Source organism: Dermacentor albipictus, chromosome 4 (assembly GCF_038994185.2).
Source record: "Dermacentor albipictus isolate Rhodes 1998 colony chromosome 4, USDA_Dalb.pri_finalv2, whole genome shotgun sequence".
Classification (NCBI taxonomy): domain Eukaryota; kingdom Metazoa; phylum Arthropoda; class Arachnida; order Ixodida; family Ixodidae; genus Dermacentor; species Dermacentor albipictus.
The window spans coordinates 123,046,498-123,063,796 of NC_091824.1; the positions used below are offsets into that span (position 1 = coordinate 123,046,498).

Below are 17,299 nucleotides of genomic sequence, written 5' to 3' on the forward strand. Positions count from 1 at the left end.
TTACTTTTGCATGCATGTTGACATGAAGTATTGAAACTGGAAACTTATTGAGGCGCAAATTGGTGAGATACACATTTTCCAGTTCCGAGAAAAGGTTAAATAAGTTACTGGAGAAACAAGCCGAGGTGCTTCATTGTTGTAACTTTTATCTCCTCACTCCCATTCTGTCTTTTTCGTTATGTTACAATTAGAAGTGTCAAAGTGGGGAAAAAGAGCATTTGTGTGAAGTGTGAGAAGCTACTATATATAGTATATATATTATTACGATATGCTCAAGCGATGCTCAAGAAACGAGCCGCTGCGAGATTGACGACGAAGTTGGTCGGTGCGCTTGGCACACCGACCAACTCTATATATATATATATATATATATATATATATATATATATATATATATATATATATATATATATATATATATATATATATACTTCGCTTGTACTTCGCTCCTCAAAGACACAGGACTTGTGTCGAGTGAGCTGCTGAATAACACTTTGCAATGTGGTGAATGCGGTTCAAATCATGGATTCGGGACTCAAAGAGATGCAACGCAATGCTAATGCATTTTTCTCTCGCATTTGCTGCTAAATCACCACAGAATGTTTTTCCTTATTCAGAATGAATTGGCCAGGCTGCAGGATAAGCTTCAGGGCAGAGATGGTTCGGAAACAGAGTCCCAGTTTCAAGACATGAAGGATGAACTGACAAGGCAGGTCCAGGTAAGAATGTCGGTTTAATTCTGAGTGTACAAATCGTACAGCAAAATGAATGCACAGAGAGTGCTTAGACTCACAGTTGAAGCTCTGTTAGGCCTGTATGCACAGATATAATTAATACTGCTACAACACAAAAGTGATTATTTAATGGCTAATAATAGGAAGCAGCGAAAAGCTGGACAGGCTGTTCATGAGTCACTACAAAGAATTTAAACCAGAAAAGGGGTGCTGTACTACAAGAAGTAATTCCCTATGTAACAACAATAGAGTAATAGAACTGTTTGACAACAACAACATAATGTACAAGCTGATTTTCAGTGCAATGAAACAACAGGTAGATTGATTTAAGCTGATAATTATTGTATAATAACAGTTCTCAGCCATAGATCCTTTGATGAGCTCTTGCATAGTGTTGCAATGTCGGGGTTGGATCGGCCATTAAGGTTCCGTGGCTGGTGATGTGCCAGGTTCTGGGCGATTGAGAGGTCAGGAGCACTGTTGAAATGATGAGAAAATGGGTTTATTTTTAAATTTACCTGATGATGGTTTAGATGTACGAGCACGAGTACAAGCACACTTTTCAAGCTCTGCTTTTTAAGCACTTCGATTCCCCCTTTCTCTTGTAGAGGAAATTCAATGTCCATCATATTGGCCAATCGGAACAGTCTCACAGTCTGCAAAATTTCACCCATGGTGGATCTTGCTCCGCCTCTGGTGTTCAAGCTCTGAACCGTGCTTGATGCAAAGCAGATGCAATTTCATGGGAAGCCTAGGTCGACGCTGTTCCCACGAAGTTGAAGTTGTCAGCATAGGCTTTTTGCAGCAATTAGCATGTTGCACAAGGTCGAGGACCCCTTCACAGTTTGGGGTCTCAGACTCGTCTCGTCCATCAGCTCCAGGTCCTTGACCAAACGAACACGCAACACATAATCAATAAAGGGAAAATCAGACATCCACCCGTTCGTAGCAACTGCTACAAAAGAAACCCATACGGGTTCCTCAACAGAAAAGCCTCATAGTTGAAGAAAAATTCATCCTGGTCCGGGACTTGAACCCGGGACCACCGCCTTTCCGGGGCAGCCGCTCTACCATCTGAGCTAACCATGCGGCTAGCAGATGGCAGGGTGAAGTCGAATTTGTCGACAACACGAAGCGAAGGCAAGAGTTTGACGTAGTAGTTCTGTGAAAACCCGCAAGGTGGAGAGAAGTAATGAATAAAGGGAAAATCAGACATCCACCCGTTCGTAGCAATTGCTACAAAGGAAACCCATACTAGTTCCTCGAAAGAAAAGCCTCATAGTTGAAGAAAAATTCGTCCTGGTACGGGTTCGAGTCCCGGACCAGGACGAATTTTGCAGTATGAATTTTGCAGTTTTGCGGTTTGCAGTGCTGCAAACCCATGGTTTCAGCAGGTGTGTTCCACTTTCAAGCGAGACACTCTTTCCACTCGCTTCATCTAGCCTCCGCTAGCGAAATTCGTTCCTTGCGTTCTCCCATGCTGGACTCCGAGAAGCGAGTGATGCATATGTCACGGGCCCCACCTGAATTCTTTTTTCTGCTTTTTTTTTTTTCAGTGCTGCGCACTTACGCTGATAGCATCGTGTACGAGCTGTTGTGATTCACGCAGTGCACGAGGACACATGACTAGTGGTACAATTCAGTGCTACACGAATACTGAAGCAGACACAAGTGGATCGCAGAGTGTGATTGCATGCTGGAACACGGTAGAAAATGGCATAGTTCCGGTATCTGCGCACGTGACTGCACGACCGTGGGAACGAGCAGAGGAAGCGGAAGTACATCTCTTTTGCTTCGGTGCAAAGTAAAACAAAAAACACCCAGACATTCCGTTTGTGTGTTTTATTATTTCCCTAAACTTCAGTTTGTCAATTCAAGCAACAGATGACACAAATAAAAGATGTTGCCTTGAATAATTCTGGAAGTCACGTGTCTCAGTAATTGAGGTCACATTGCGAACAGGAGTACGTAGGCACAGGAAAAGGTGTATGTCACCATCCGGCTTGGAGTGGGGTCAACGCGAGGGAAAGGGAAAACGGCATTCAGATTGAAATTTCAGACCTTTCCACGGGGCGTAGCGATGTAATACTTTGGAAACACAATCGTTAGCACGCATTGTATGCTCTGCGCTTGTCAGCTCAACATGACCAGACCTGGTGAGGGGCGCTTTAAACCTCACCATGAAAGAGAGTTGCTTTTCTAATATAGTGCAAAAGACACTGTAAGATAGTCTGAATGATTTTGTTTCATTGAAATTATCATTGCACACTTGTGTGTGTCATGTCAAAAAGTTCTTGCCATATTGCAGCGATATATCGAAAAAAACTGGTAATAGCATGACTCGTACACAATAAAAGGCTCACTGTAGCGTTGTCACCGATGCTTCAGAAGGATGATTTACCAAGAGTGTTGGCATAATGAACCCTTGAAATGTCATGAATGCCATATGGACCCTGTGCGCTCATTTGAGACTGCCCATTGTAGAGCTTTTTAATGAAATTTGTTGCTGATCCCGTTGCCGGGAGCATGCTGATGGACTTTGTTTCTTCCTTGCAGACCCTGGAAGCCAAGCTCTGTCAGGCCGAGGCCGCCTGCGAGCAGCTGAAACTGCAGGAACGTCAGCTACTCTTTGAAAGAGAGGCCCTCCTAAGATCCTGTGCAGAAGACAAGGCTCAGGCGATTGACATGTGAGCAATCCAGCATTAGCTCTTTTTACAGCTACAGCTATTATTGTAAGCTCCTAGTTTGCTTGGCTGTGTTTGTAGTTGGATACGGCATCTATCTTATTATGCTCAATACATGTAGATAAGCACCAGTGTAACAAACTTTTTTGTTGTGTGTGTAAACATAATTTTTACTTATTGTCAGGGGCAGATAACACAGTGTTTCTGCATGACCTGGGTTTCTCAAAGATGCGGACATTACCCGGCATGAGAAATCAACACGGATAATTGACTACAGTCAAACCTCTATATAACTAACATGGACATAACAAAGTATAAAGCATTCTAGCTGATATCAGTTTGCAACAAAAATATGCTTATTACAAATATTGGATGTAACTAAACAATTTTTGCATCTGATACGAATTCATTATAATGAAGTGTGACTGTAATTAAGAAAGTGCACTAACTTTCTAGCTAATTATATTAGGGCACATATTCCATATCCCAACTGAGCAAGTGAGCTTGTATGGCATATACATACTAAAAGGAACTGCTTGTAGCAGTTCAGAGATACCCAATCACTAAAATGCGTGGCAAAAATGCATTGGTATTGCATTTAAGCTCGCCACAAAAACTGACACATAAAAATTCCAAGATTTACTTTGCTGTGATGGGAATGTGTAAGAATATTTTGTTAATTGTTCTTTTGTTCATCCTTTCCTTTCGTATTATGCTTTATGTTTTCATTGCTGTTTTTTTATTATTGCTCAATGTATTGCTGTTGCTTTTTCTAATATGTGCAGCTTTATTAATGATTGCATCCCCCCCTTATGTAATACTCTCCCCGTGAGGGCCTATAGGAGTAACATGAATAAACTTGTTTTGTAAAACGTAATGTAATGTAATGTTTTGTAAAATGTTTTGTAAAAACGTAAGTGGAACAAGAGTGCCTTTTTGCTGCAAGTTGTACAGCACTTATCTCGAAAACTGGTACTAGCTTCGTACTTAGTTTCAAGGGGGTGTGCCTTGTAAACTTATTGGCTTCAATTCCAACTTGTGTTCAAAGTCAGAGTTAAAGTGCAATAAGGACTTGGTCATTAGCTAATTATTTGTTTGATTAATGTCTGCCTCTTTGAATACTCTACCTCATGCAGTAAAATTACATTGCCTTCCACAGGTAATGTTTAAATATTCTGCTCAGACTTTAAAAAAAATGGTGTACGTTACTTGCTGGGCTATCACCACTGTTGGTCAGCTTTGTATCCTTATGTGTTCTTTATGTGTCAAAAACAGTCATTCACCCTAGAGTCATTAGAGCATATGCTTGAAGGTTGTGTGCTACTTGTGTAATGACAACAAACTTGACTTAGGATGCATGATGTGCATAGTAGGCTCCAACTGTAGGCAAAGGCTTTGACTCCCACTTGAACCATTAGTCCACATCACACAACCTTCATAGTCAGTTTAGTCATTAGACTGTATGCTCTTGAGGGTTATGTGTTACGCAGTAAAGTCTTTATCACCCTGCTGCTATTCTCAGTACTGTTGAAACCAAGGAAGAGGATGATTCATGGTAGTGGATCTTCAGAGTCACGGAAACTATTGTCACTTTGCATTTAGGGTGAAACAGCCTTCTTTTTTAATGATTGTCTGTTAGGATAAAGAAAGCTGGTTCCATGAGCGTTATGATTTTTATTTAATGTTTTATAGCTACACAAAGTTTAATTTCAAGTAAGAGTAATGACAGTTTAGTGAAATAGCGAGCACAGATCATCACGGAGTGTTAGAATAAGATGGTTGCTAAATATGAAAGAAAAAAAAAGTAACTTATTTGCAACATTATTAAGTGTGCCCTGCATTTACCTGCGCTGGCAATATAGCTGTCTGCACTACCCATCACGCCTATGTTGCTAAAAGAAATACATGAGCTTTCCATTCCATTCCTGCAAAGCAAAACTGCGAGGATGAGAATGAGGCAAAAAAATAAAAAAACCTAGCACTTTCTTGTGAATAAGTGTATGAGTTAGGCTTGCTTGTAATAAACAGAGCTGTCGAGTGGCTCTTGTACTGCTGTACATGTTTTGATGTTCTTCAGGTGCAAGAACTCAATCCTGGAGATGCACCATAGTGCCATGAAGAGGCTCAGGGAAGAGCTCCTGTCTTTGTCGGAACGTGAAAAGGAGCAGGTCGCTCACGAATACGAGGCAAGAATACAGGAGCTGAAGTAAGTTTTTGTCTTGGCTGCACTTATGGATGCCAAATTTCAAGTATCCATAAGGGCAATGTTAAGGGAAAATATTAAGTAAAGCTGGATCAGTAAATTATGCTCCTGGAATAACCAAACTCTTGTAGCACGTGAAAACAACAGACAGAAAAGGGATTCGACAAATACAAGTGCTACGAAAAAGGGATCTGGGGCTTTTATGGGCTAAATAAGTTTGCTTGTGGAATACCAACTACGGTATACAGTCGAGCGAGAGCTCCATGCTTCGGTGGCTATGGTGTTGGGCTGCTAAGCATGAGGTCGCGAGATCAAATCCCGGCCATGGCGGCCGCATATCAATGGGGGCGAAATGCGAAAACACCCGTGTACTTAGCTTTACGTGCCCGTTAAAGAACCCCAGGTGGTGCAAATTTCCAGAGTCCCCCACTGCGGTGTGCCTCATAATCAAATTGTGGTTTTGGTGCATAAAACCCTATAATTAATTAATTAAGTTCCATGCTCGGGGAAAAAAAAGAATGCTTGTATATGCTCTTGGATTCACAGCATGTGGCATTCGGTGCATTTGGGCATTGTTGTGAGAGCCACTGGCATATATGACACCATGGATGGCACAGATGTCGATTGTATACATGAGTGTGCTGCCTGTAACCGAGACTTGGCGGCTGTGACAACGAAAGTGGTGAGCACTGTACACACAGCATGTGCAAACGAATAAGTGCATTATGAAAACAAATATGACTTCTTTTTGCACAAAGGAGTCGCGGCAATTACGCATGACCAGAAAAATTGCATGGAAATTGCTTGCCCCCGTGTAAAGACTGCACCTCGTCACGATTGTGAAAAAGAATTTGCGAGCCTTAAACAATTGTATACGGTTAGCGTGATCTCTCTCTTTGTTAAACTATACTTTTGGAATAACAAGAAGGTCATCCAAACCACATACAGAGATTTGGTAAGTTAGAAATGGTGCACTAACGAGCCAGTTGGCGACACCACGTCAGTGTTCCCATACCAATTCTCTGTCATGTCTTGGATGTTGTCAGCATGGGCTTGGGGCTGGTGAAACAGTTAATCAACCATTTTTCAGGCAAACAAATGCAAAGTTCTGAAAGAGTGTGACCAGTCTAAATGATTTAAAGGGCCCCTGAAACGGTTCGGACAAATTTTGTAGGCGCGTAGGGTACAGCTTAAGTAGAACATTCGCACTACAATTTAAGTGAAGCGTTACGTATTAATGGAGCTGCAAACGATTAGAAGTTACCCTCCTCCCTAGCTATGCTTTTCCTCCTCAACTCGCTCGCTGAGCGAGCGGCGCTAAGCTCCGCCTTCACTGGTTCAGCGTCACGATGCGACGTCACATCGCTCACGTCCGGTTGTTTAGGAGCACGCCCCCTCCCGCGCGAGACCTCTCCGCTAGCCGCTTGGCCGTCGACCGAGAGCTATCGAAGCAGCGTGCGTTGCGAGCATTCTGTCGTAGCGCCAAACGTGTCCGGTACTCCGCTAAAAACAGGCAAGCTGGTCATTTCGGCAAATGACTGGAGGCATAAACTCAAGCTGATGAAGGAACTTTAGCGTAGACGTACGTGAGCAGCCTGATCAGTCTGCACGGTCCAGACACTTGCTGGCGCAGCGCTTAACCAGTCAAACAAAGCGCTAATATTGCTCTAACCAAGTGAAAAGCATTTTAAACATTTATAATTCAACGTGTTGATGATTACACTCCTGCGAAAAATACACACCAGCAGCAAAGAATACGCTTCGTTGCTGCTACTGTGTATGGTTGAGCTCTGTGCCACCAGGTGGCTGCACCGTGCAGACCGTTCACATTTGCCCTTCTGCTCATCTCGTGGCTCATCCCGGCACAGTCAAGCGGCCAGACCCTGTCCCCTTGCGCTTGCGTTTGCCCTAATAATGGACTCGCGGTTTGCAGGTCGCTAGGTTTGCAGTCCACAAGGCAACAAAGTCGAATCATAGTGCTCGCGAAAAGACTGAGACCGACTCTGACCGCGGAGCTCTCGTCAAAATGGAGTACGTTGTAACATAAGCAGACGACACTTGCTGTGTGCCGGAAGTGCTGAAGTGTACTAAAAAACTATTCTTGTGTATTCTCTTTAAGTTATTTTCTTTTTACAAAAACAAAGTAACTAACATTCCAACTATTACGAGCATCATTTGTTCACCATAAAGTTGGAAAAATTATCGACCACGCGCCCTGGTCAGCCAATCAGATAGCTCGCCCATGTGACGCAATATGGGTTATTTGCATCATATGGGTAGGGGCGGCTTAAAATTCCGCCGAGCAGTGCGCTGCGATCGGCAGCGATGTGTATTTTTAAAACCTTATAATAAATTACACGCTTTACGCAGAGCACTTAGATGCATCAATTAAGGATCAGAAGAACCTACTCTAACGACTCAGTACGTTTGTAGAAAATCGCCAAAATCGTTTCAGGGTCCCTTTAATGTTGGTTTTCAGTGTATCCTTAACAAGATACTAAATATATGCAATTTTATGGCTGCTTTCTTTCTTTGCCACTCTGTTTCTGTGGTAGCCATACTACTGTAGCTGTTAAGTGCAACAAAGAAAAGAATAGTATTGACCCATGCAATTTCTATCAGTTTCGGTGTCATTTGTTGAGTCTGGCATGATTTTGTCCTGTGGAGCTGACCGCGTTGCCTTCTGGTTGTAACAACCTTGCAGTGAATAATGTGACGATGATCATGATGATTTTACATGTAAGGGGAGGAGAGACCATAGAATTTATGATGTGGGTGTCGTCATAAATGATTTAGCGTTATAAGTAAGCAATTTTCAAAACAATATACAGTCGACTTCTGTTAATTCAACCTTGATGTGACCGACAAAATCTATTGAATTATCTGGTGGGTTGAATTAAACAAGATGCAGTGAAAACGTCAGATCCTGCCACTGATTCATTTGGCAGTATCTGCCCAATTCTAACAGGCCCCGGGATCAAATGTGCGCCCATTTTCTATGTGTTCAAAGTGTATGTCCAGAGCTCCTAAACAAAGTAGAAATACAACACATAATTTTTTAGCAAGAAAAATGGGTAAAAATCTAATATGTGTTGCCCACTGGTGGCCGCTTTCATATAGTCGGCTTTTATGCAATACAGCTGCATTATGCGGCAAACCATACAAACGACTTGAACGCGGTTTCATTAATTAATTTTTTTTAAAGGCCATTCTGGCATTAGAGGAATTTATGGTCTCTAGTTTAATTTTCTTGAAGGGAAAAAGTTGTGTGATGGAATTTGGTAAATACTGTAATTGGACATTGTGAGCTACTATTATTGCCCCATAACAATATCCCGAGGGTAGGCAGAATATAGGCACTTTCAAAGGGAAATCTTTCTTTTTTGATGTGTGTTTAATGCATTCACTGTCCCCTAAGCTTTGCCAAGACAGACGTTGCCACTAAAGGGGTCACTATTTAAGTCACCATAGGGGTAAGGCACATGCATGCTGACTGGTCAAGTTTGAATTATGCAGCGAAGACCAATATTAGGATTTAAATAATGAAAGTTTAGACCCATAGAAATGCACAAGACCTTTGGTTGGGATCAAATAAAATCAAACAAACTGGAATCAAATGAATGGAAGTCTACTGTATGTAACTCATTTTAGGGGCTGTGTTAGAATAATCTTGACATGCTGATCTGTTTGAAAGAGAAATAGTACCCAGTTAGAAACGTGATAGAAAATGTTGAATGACATTAATTGGAACCAGCATCCATAGAAGCACGAGGCAGTGATCACTTGCTTACCTAATCATCCAAAAGGGCCTCATCTCTGTTTGTCAACACTACTTTATCATTCAGGTCTTGCTATGATTATGACAAGTGTCAATTCAAGTACCAAAATTGATTCTTGTACAGCTGTGCATTGAATATTGCGAAAAAATCCAACTATGTGCAGGTTACACTTCAATTGCTTAATTTGTTCCAGCACACGCTAGATTGTCAGAAAGCATTATGGATTCTACAATGGACCGGATATCAAGCTGAACAGATGCTATGCACACTTGCGGGGAAATATTTAGAGACCACGGCGTCAGCAAAAAAATTTGGAGGACGCTTAAGCTTCGCCTTTAAGAGTGGAATGTGGAATGGAATGTGGAGTGGAATGTGGAGTGGCATTCAAAGATCCCCAACTGCTTCTCACGCTTCCCGGCAACTGCAGCATTATCTAAGCATAATGCTTACCGGGAAACACTGGCAACGAATGCTATGCACGAAGGGTGAGCTTTCTGGTAGAAACGCAGCCTCTTGTGTGGGCCAATGCCGGAGGTAGTGCAGCGCTGCGCCAAAAAAATTACATCGTTTTAAGTTTTCTGTTATTGTTTTGCACTTTTAATAATGTCTGAGAAGATTTAACATAAAAGGCATGTGCTGTCAATGTTTTGTTTTGTGAAATTTGCTTGTGGGCTGTCCGCCTCAAAATTTCGAGGAATAGCTTTGTCAAGAATGTAAGACAAGGTATGAACAACTTTAGTGATAGAGTGGTTTGGCACGATAACCCACACATGCCGTATGTCATATAGCAAGGCATGGCATATACGTATACCTAAATATATATGGGAATTTTCGCTCACGGTGTATGCCGCCACCGGACACCAACATTAGATTTTCTGTGACACAGGGCCCTTAACGCTATCCCATTAAAATTAAAATTTCTTCTAGCACTGCTTCTCAATACATTACATTGGTCGAACATGGACACATAGACTGTACCGCTTTGTTTCAGCCGGCATGCTGCTCAAGTGGAAAAGCAAAAAACTTTCACTGTTGGTCACCACGCTCATGCTTGCAACTGTACATTACCATATGGGTAACCTAATATACAACTTTCTTTTTTTTTTTCCCGGTTCCAGCTCAAACTACAGTACCTTGCAGCAGACCATCAATGATGTGAAAGAGCTCTACATACGGTCTTGTGAAGAAAAGCGTTCGCTTGAAGCCCAGATCCAGGAGCTGACTAACAGAGAAAGAAATGTAAAGCAGGACACCGAACAGAGGCTTCACAAGGAGTTCAAAGAAGTCCTGCAGAAAGGTGATTATGTAATCTCAGGCCTTGCCTGACAGACTTGACCTGAACCAGAAGTTGGTTGACACTTCTTGAAGCGAAGTGTGCACAGCCCATCTCTAATTAAAATTATTTGTTCACATCAATAGAAGTACCTGTGCTGAACTAGCAAAAGTTCACTGTACTGTTCAACCTCATTATAATGAACATGGATATAACAAATTATCGAAAATAACAAAAGCAAATTGTCTGCATGTGACGAATACGTACTTATAAGGAATATGGGATATAAGAAAGTTATTTTTGTGTCGGATGGGTGAATTCACTATAACAAGGTTCAACTGTATTCTGCCATTGTGCAAAGGCATGATGAAATATTTAACTAGGCACTTTTATTTAAAAGCAGAGGTCTTTTCTTCGTATTATCGAACTGTCTTTGTTGCAGTTTTCCTTTTCTGTAATATGACAATTAGCAGTATAAATTATTATTTTTTTTTTTGAATCACGGGTGACGATTTTGGGACTGCAGTCTCTTTTACAGGTATTAGAAGCTATGGAAGCTTTGATGAGTAGCAATTTGCAAGGTGTTCTAAAATACAGTCAAACCTTGATGTAATGAGTTATCGGATATGGCGAAGAAAATGTAAAATTTGTTTTGCCTATTTCCTTCAATGAGTATCCTGCTGCTGCAGTGAAACCGAAAATGCAAGATCTAAGAAAGTATCAGAGACATTTAAATGAATATTTGTTTGCTCAGCAGCTCGACATATGAATTCTCTTAGCAAGAATTTCAAATACTCGACAAGAGCAGTCAGAAACGGCACATTTTGGACATGCGTGTGCACTTTGGTTGTTGGCATAACTTAGCTGGTCTGTAGCTGGCAAGCCTCCAAGTCAGTACCGTGTGATTATACCAATTGAATTGTTGCATGTTAATGGCAGTGTGAGGTAGCTTTATAATTTAGCATTCTCAGGTGCCATGCACCGGTATGACGAGCCACAAACAGGCCATGAAAGTGGGTATGAGACGCTTTGCTAGTCTGCTGGAGGCACTATGCTTGTGTTTCCTTTGCATAAAACTGATCACACTTCTGATATTCAGTGTACAAAGTGGATATCGGAAATAACCAAGGTACTTCTGTGTCGAATGTGACTTCATTATAGTAAGGTTTAACTATATGCCATACAAAAGACGTATGTCTATGATGTCATGGCTCTGCTTCTTCATGAGTCCTTCATGAGCTAGTTTTTGTTAAACGTGCATCCAGAACTGTTGTGATGATCCAAGCAACATGCATTCAGCTGTGTGTTTGCCATGCACTTCTAGCCCGGCCCGTGTGGGAGGAAGAAATGATGAAGGACTTCAAGCAGCAGCTTGAACAGGAGAGACAGAGGTGGCGGAAAGAGTTCGACGCTGAAAAGCAGGTGGAGTTGGCGGAACTAACTGAGCGGCTAGCCAGGGAGTACGAGCAACGGCATTCTCAAAAGGTGCACTCTCTAAGACTTCTTTGTTTTTCCACTTTGTGCACACCTCAATTGCAAGCAAGTTTTTTTTAGACAGTTAATGTTTCTGTGCTATAGAAGGGTCATAATGTGGCTGGTTTGGCCATCTTTCTTGTGCTTTTTACATTTGTTGAGGATAGAATAACATATTCTGCAGCTGACAGGTCCTAAAGCAGTGCAGAGAGACGTTTATCTGACTTGGCGAAAGCTTTGCAAGGTAGATGTGTTCGGGAAGTTCTCACAAAGCAGGTCATTTATGACATTTGCCATTGAGTCATGTCGTTTTGCTTCCGTCTGCACTCTAGTTCTAGTGACTTTTCTATGTTAAAGACAGCAGCATACGCTGATTGTAGCTGATTGCATTTAAGAAGTATGCAGTTTGCACAACATCCTTGTTTAACGGTGTTCACATTTCCAGGCTGAAAAAGATGCGGAGAAGCAAAAGGAAGCCTTCATTCATAAGACAGACCAGCAGATTGACCACTGGAAAGAGGTACATGTGTGTATTGTCCACTACACTTTCCTTCAATCACCATAAAGTCTCACAATAAATGAGAAGCGTTATGATAGCTACAACTCGTTCAGTATGTACATACTAGTGCATCCATAAAACTCGTAAATGCACTTCCAGATGAAAGTGAGAGATTGCTGACAATTGTCCGACTCGGCAGACAGTTTTGTTGGAGAATTCATACCCCACGTTTTGCTGTTCATTGTGCGAGTGCACGTTAGATGAGCCATTCATGATTGGCCACCTTGAAGTAGTACGCACAAGAAAAATTGATGAGACAAATGGCAGGCTTCAAACGAAACAACGCACAACTTGCTCAAAAGAAATCACAATAGTAAATTAAGCCAGTTATTCACACAGCTTCTTTCTCATGAGTGCCCTCTGGAACTGGCCTTTGGTGTGGCGATCATATTTTTATCATGCCAGTTGCTATCATCAGTAGTGGATGCCAAGCATCAGCCAGTAGGACAACACTCTTACACATGAGAAGTCTTGTAAACATGGGTTCCGCACTGTCTGTTTTCTCTCTTCTATGAGACCCAAATGCATTTGTTTTCGAGACAGCTTGTTACAGACAGTTTGTTATCATGTTGAATTTTCTGTTACAAGATGTACCCACCCCTTATGTAACACCCCTGATAAAGGGGCCTTTAAGGAAATAAACTGACCTGACCTGACCTGACCTGACCTCTAAAGGATATGGTTACTTTAGGGTTATTCCATTTCCTGAGGTAGAGAGAGCTCGTGATTTTTTTTTCTCCAGTAGGCACTGTCGCACATGCACAAAAAAAAAGAAAAGAGCAGTAGTTTACTTTTTTCAACTTGCCACTTAAAACAGGTGGTGTCCAAGCTGCAGACGCAGATCGAAGAGAAGGACGCCGAGCTGCAGCAAGCGCTGTCTGCATCAGTGGAGAAGGAGTCGCGACTGAAGCAAAAGCTGCTGAAGTTCCAGAAGAAGCTGCAGCAGGTGGAACGCGAGAGCAAGGAGCAGCTGCTCGCTCAGGAGAGGCAGCACGCTGACAAACTGGCAACGCTGAACACACAGCTGCAGCAGCTGCACATCCAGCCACACGATGGCCTCACCAGCGGCACTCAGGTCTGCCTGTACGGTCTTCCTAGTGACGGTGACTGGTTGACGGCACCGGAAATAGTGGACAGGGGCTTAATATTGAGTCGATCAGTTTCTGTCGATTATGGTGTCAAATAACTGCGAAAAGATGCGAAAACAACAGGACAGGAACGAGGGCTCTTTCCTGTATTGTTGCTCCTTCACATCATTTCCGTTTCCACGGGGAAAAAATGGTTTCAGCAAGTTATCTTTTTTTTTTCTTGTGTCTTAGTTGGTGTGCCATGTGTTGTCATCAATAATTGTTCACATGTAAATGAATTAAGTGTAGTTGAAATTCCTGCACAGTATCGATAACATTATCTTTGTGTGTTTTGCAGAAAAGCATGGTGGAATTGATGGATAAATGGAGTGGGTGGTTTATAGACTGCCTGGACAAGGTGTACAGTAAGTTCGAGAATTTTTTCGTGAAAAACATCATACTTTCTTTTTAATCCCCTGCACTTCCCATCTCATTTTTTTCTTCTTTCTCTTTCTTGTTTTTTTTTTTGGCTCTCGGCAACAAGCACCATTTCAAGTAGTAGTGAGTTTGCCAAAAGTAAAGTTGTTTTTTATTTGTAACATCTCTCATGATTTAGTCATCGAGGTTGCGACAGTTATAAGAAAGAATTGCTTTTTCCAAAACTCATATACGTAATCTTCCAAGCATTGTGCTGCTGAGCATAAGGTCGCAGGTTCGACTGTGACTGCACCCTGTGACCATATTCTGACGAGGACGTAATGCCAGAAGAAAAGAAACTCCTTGTGTACCAGTGATTGAGGGCATTTTACTGAAATGCAGATGGTTAATCTGGAGCTCTCTCATTGCATTTCTCATAGCCCCCTCTGCTGCTTGCGATGTTAAACCCAAACAGTCAATAAATCAAACAATTTAATTGGTAATTTCCAGCTTGTGAAGAAAAAAGACATGTAATATCCGACACCTTGTTTTCTGTACTTACAGAGGACATCTGCAGCTACACAGAGCAAGCGGAAAAAGCCAAAAGTTGCGAGATGCGCCAGCTCCTCCGCGGCTACCACGAGTACCTTCTCACGCAAGCACCATTTCAGCAAGGACAATTGCACAGCAATGAAAACATTCCACCGAGAATGGCAGCTACACCGCCATTGCAACGCCTGCAACCGCAACCCAGGACTACGCCTCCGGAGAGACTTTTCACCAGGAAGTCCGAGCATGCACGCGAGATGTTTCCGTCTCGTCTCGCTTCCAGGAGTGCCAAGGAGGCGATGGTGAAGTCACACTCAAAGCCATTGGACCTAAACCTTTCCGAAGTGTCGGACGGCAGTGTGTTTCTGCCACCACCATCGCCCATCAAAACATCGTAGTTCAGCTATGGAGAAACAGCGCAACTTTCTGCAGATGCGTCAAGTGTGTGTCTGTGTGTGTGTATGCAAGAAACATGGAGTGCCGAGTTCACGTGTCACCTTTCTGTGCATGTTTTTAAAGGCATATCTGCACTGTAAGATCCACATAATCTTGCACGTCTTTCATCATGTCATTCATATGGGAGGTTACAAACGTGGAGTTGTACGTGATTTGCATATAGCGAAAGCTGAAAATATGAAATTATGACAGCATATGCAGAACCATTTCAGTTGGAATGTCAATTGCTTATTATGGTGTGAGTTGAAGGTGATCGCACCCAGCAAAGAAAAGTGCCACGCAATCTGGCAAGTCATGTCTAGAAAGTACAAATGTGCCTTTAGTGTAGGGCTACGATGTTGCAGTGATGCATTTTTTGATGGTATTCCTTGTTGAATTTCGTTGGTGGACAGAGTGGTGCTCTGAATTTGTCTATTTCCAACAGGTTGGGGGAGGCAGGGAAGAAAAACTTCAAGTGCAGCTTGAAAAACACCCTGTCGCCTGCATTATCAATGGGATCAGCTGGCTGTGGACAATGAATGAAAAGAGTGGCATAGAATCAAGCAGAAGACATGGCTACAAAATTGTAGCCGTGGTTGCTGTATGTGGCTGGTGTGTGTCAAAACTTTGTACAGCCTCTGCGCAGTAATTTATGTGTTGGTTGCCAAGCGTAGCATTGTGCCTACAGGTAGGCTGTATTTTTCATGACTATTTATGAAAGGAATAAGCCTGGTGCGTTTCTCATAGAAGCAGTTCCTATTTCCAGTTGTGCACTGCGCCATGCGTAGTGAAGTTCCAGTTGTCTTGCACGTGTGGTTGTAAATATGTTTATGTTAAACTCCTGGCATCATTTACTGTTTGGCATGGAACAGAAGGTCTGTTTCCGGATGGACTTACCATCTTATGACACTGTATTACAAATTTTATGCAAACCCATTGTTGTGCCATTTACTCGTTTTGTGTACGTGTAATCCTCACCAAGAATGTTCACTCACTCACTCCTGCTTCATATGCTTGTGTATATTTTATAAAACATACTCATGGGGTTTCATAGCACATTTGGGGATGTTGACAAGGCTGTGTTTGGCTTAATTTTTGCAGTGTACATATATTAATCTTTTTCTGGTTTTATGTATCTCGGTGACGGACTGACCTTGTTATACTGTGTGCTTTATGTGCAAGGCATATTTGCTCACCTTTCTTTTTTATCACGCGTATTTTATGCAAAACATTGAACGCATTTAGTGATTTGACTCCAAGTGAAATTTTGTTGATCCAGAACCTTTAGATGTGAACCTGTCTTTGCACATACCTTCTTCCACTATCAGTACTTTAGAGGGTTCCAGTATGAAAAAGCCTTTGTTTTCTCTACTGTCTTGAGCTTTAACCTTTACTTTTCAATATACACTCTTTTCTGTTTTTCCTTCTCATACTCGGTTTCATTTGTGTAAAAGAAAGAAAAGAAATAAAGAAATTGAACATAAAGAAATTTAACAGGTTAAACAGTTAAGACTTGAAATATTGTTTCAGGCTACGTTATCTAACATATGGAGAACATAAATATTGTGGGCTTCATGAGACTAGCTTGTACGATCCATGGTTTGAGATAACAACAATTAGCTAGAATGCATACATTCAGTTTTGTTAATATAAAGAACTGGAGATTTACAGCATTAAGACAGCTATTTTTCTCATCATACATTCTGCTTGGATCGCCCTGTGTGCCAAATTTCATAAAGTTAAGCCGCGATTGCAACACTTCTTTATTATTATTATTTCTTAAAATAAAATGTGGGTCCTTACGGCGTTCTGTGGGGATCTTGTTATTCCTTGATCGCTTATTTGATGTCGTGGTCTCTGGTTTGCATTATAGTTTGCCGCTAAGGAAAAAAAAACAAAAATATTTGACTCTGTGGTGCCATTTCCGATTCTCTCGCGTGTGTTGGCGGGTCGTCATGACGTATTTAAATAAACTGTTGTTACGAACCTGTCCAAGCGTCGTTTCTTTTCCGCGCCACATTGTCAGCCTGAAACGCAGAGAGAAAATTGTCCACGTTTTTTTTTTTTTTTTTTTTTTTTGCGGACTGAAACGGAAGACAGACGGTTGCGTTCTGCAGTTGCCAATC

General features: G+C 41.8%; 1 protein-coding gene across 1 annotated transcript in view; it reads left to right on the forward strand.

The window, feature by feature from the left end:
* Window positions 1-17,163, forward strand: part of LOC135917779 (centrosomal protein of 152 kDa-like) — a 44,066-nt gene extending 26,903 nt beyond the window's left edge. Inside the window, exons 13-21 of the mRNA XM_065451375.1 lie at window positions 618-719; window positions 3,291-3,421; window positions 5,496-5,624; window positions 10,519-10,697; window positions 11,998-12,158; window positions 12,592-12,666; window positions 13,523-13,780; window positions 14,131-14,197; window positions 14,754-17,163. Coding sequence (XP_065307447.1) covers window positions 618-719; window positions 3,291-3,421; window positions 5,496-5,624; window positions 10,519-10,697; window positions 11,998-12,158; window positions 12,592-12,666; window positions 13,523-13,780; window positions 14,131-14,197; window positions 14,754-15,136 — 1,485 coding nt within the window. The 3' untranslated portion in view covers window positions 15,137-17,163. The remainder of the gene's footprint in view (window positions 1-617; window positions 720-3,290; window positions 3,422-5,495; window positions 5,625-10,518; window positions 10,698-11,997; window positions 12,159-12,591; window positions 12,667-13,522; window positions 13,781-14,130; window positions 14,198-14,753) is intronic.
* Window positions 17,164-17,299: the final 136 nt, after the last annotated feature.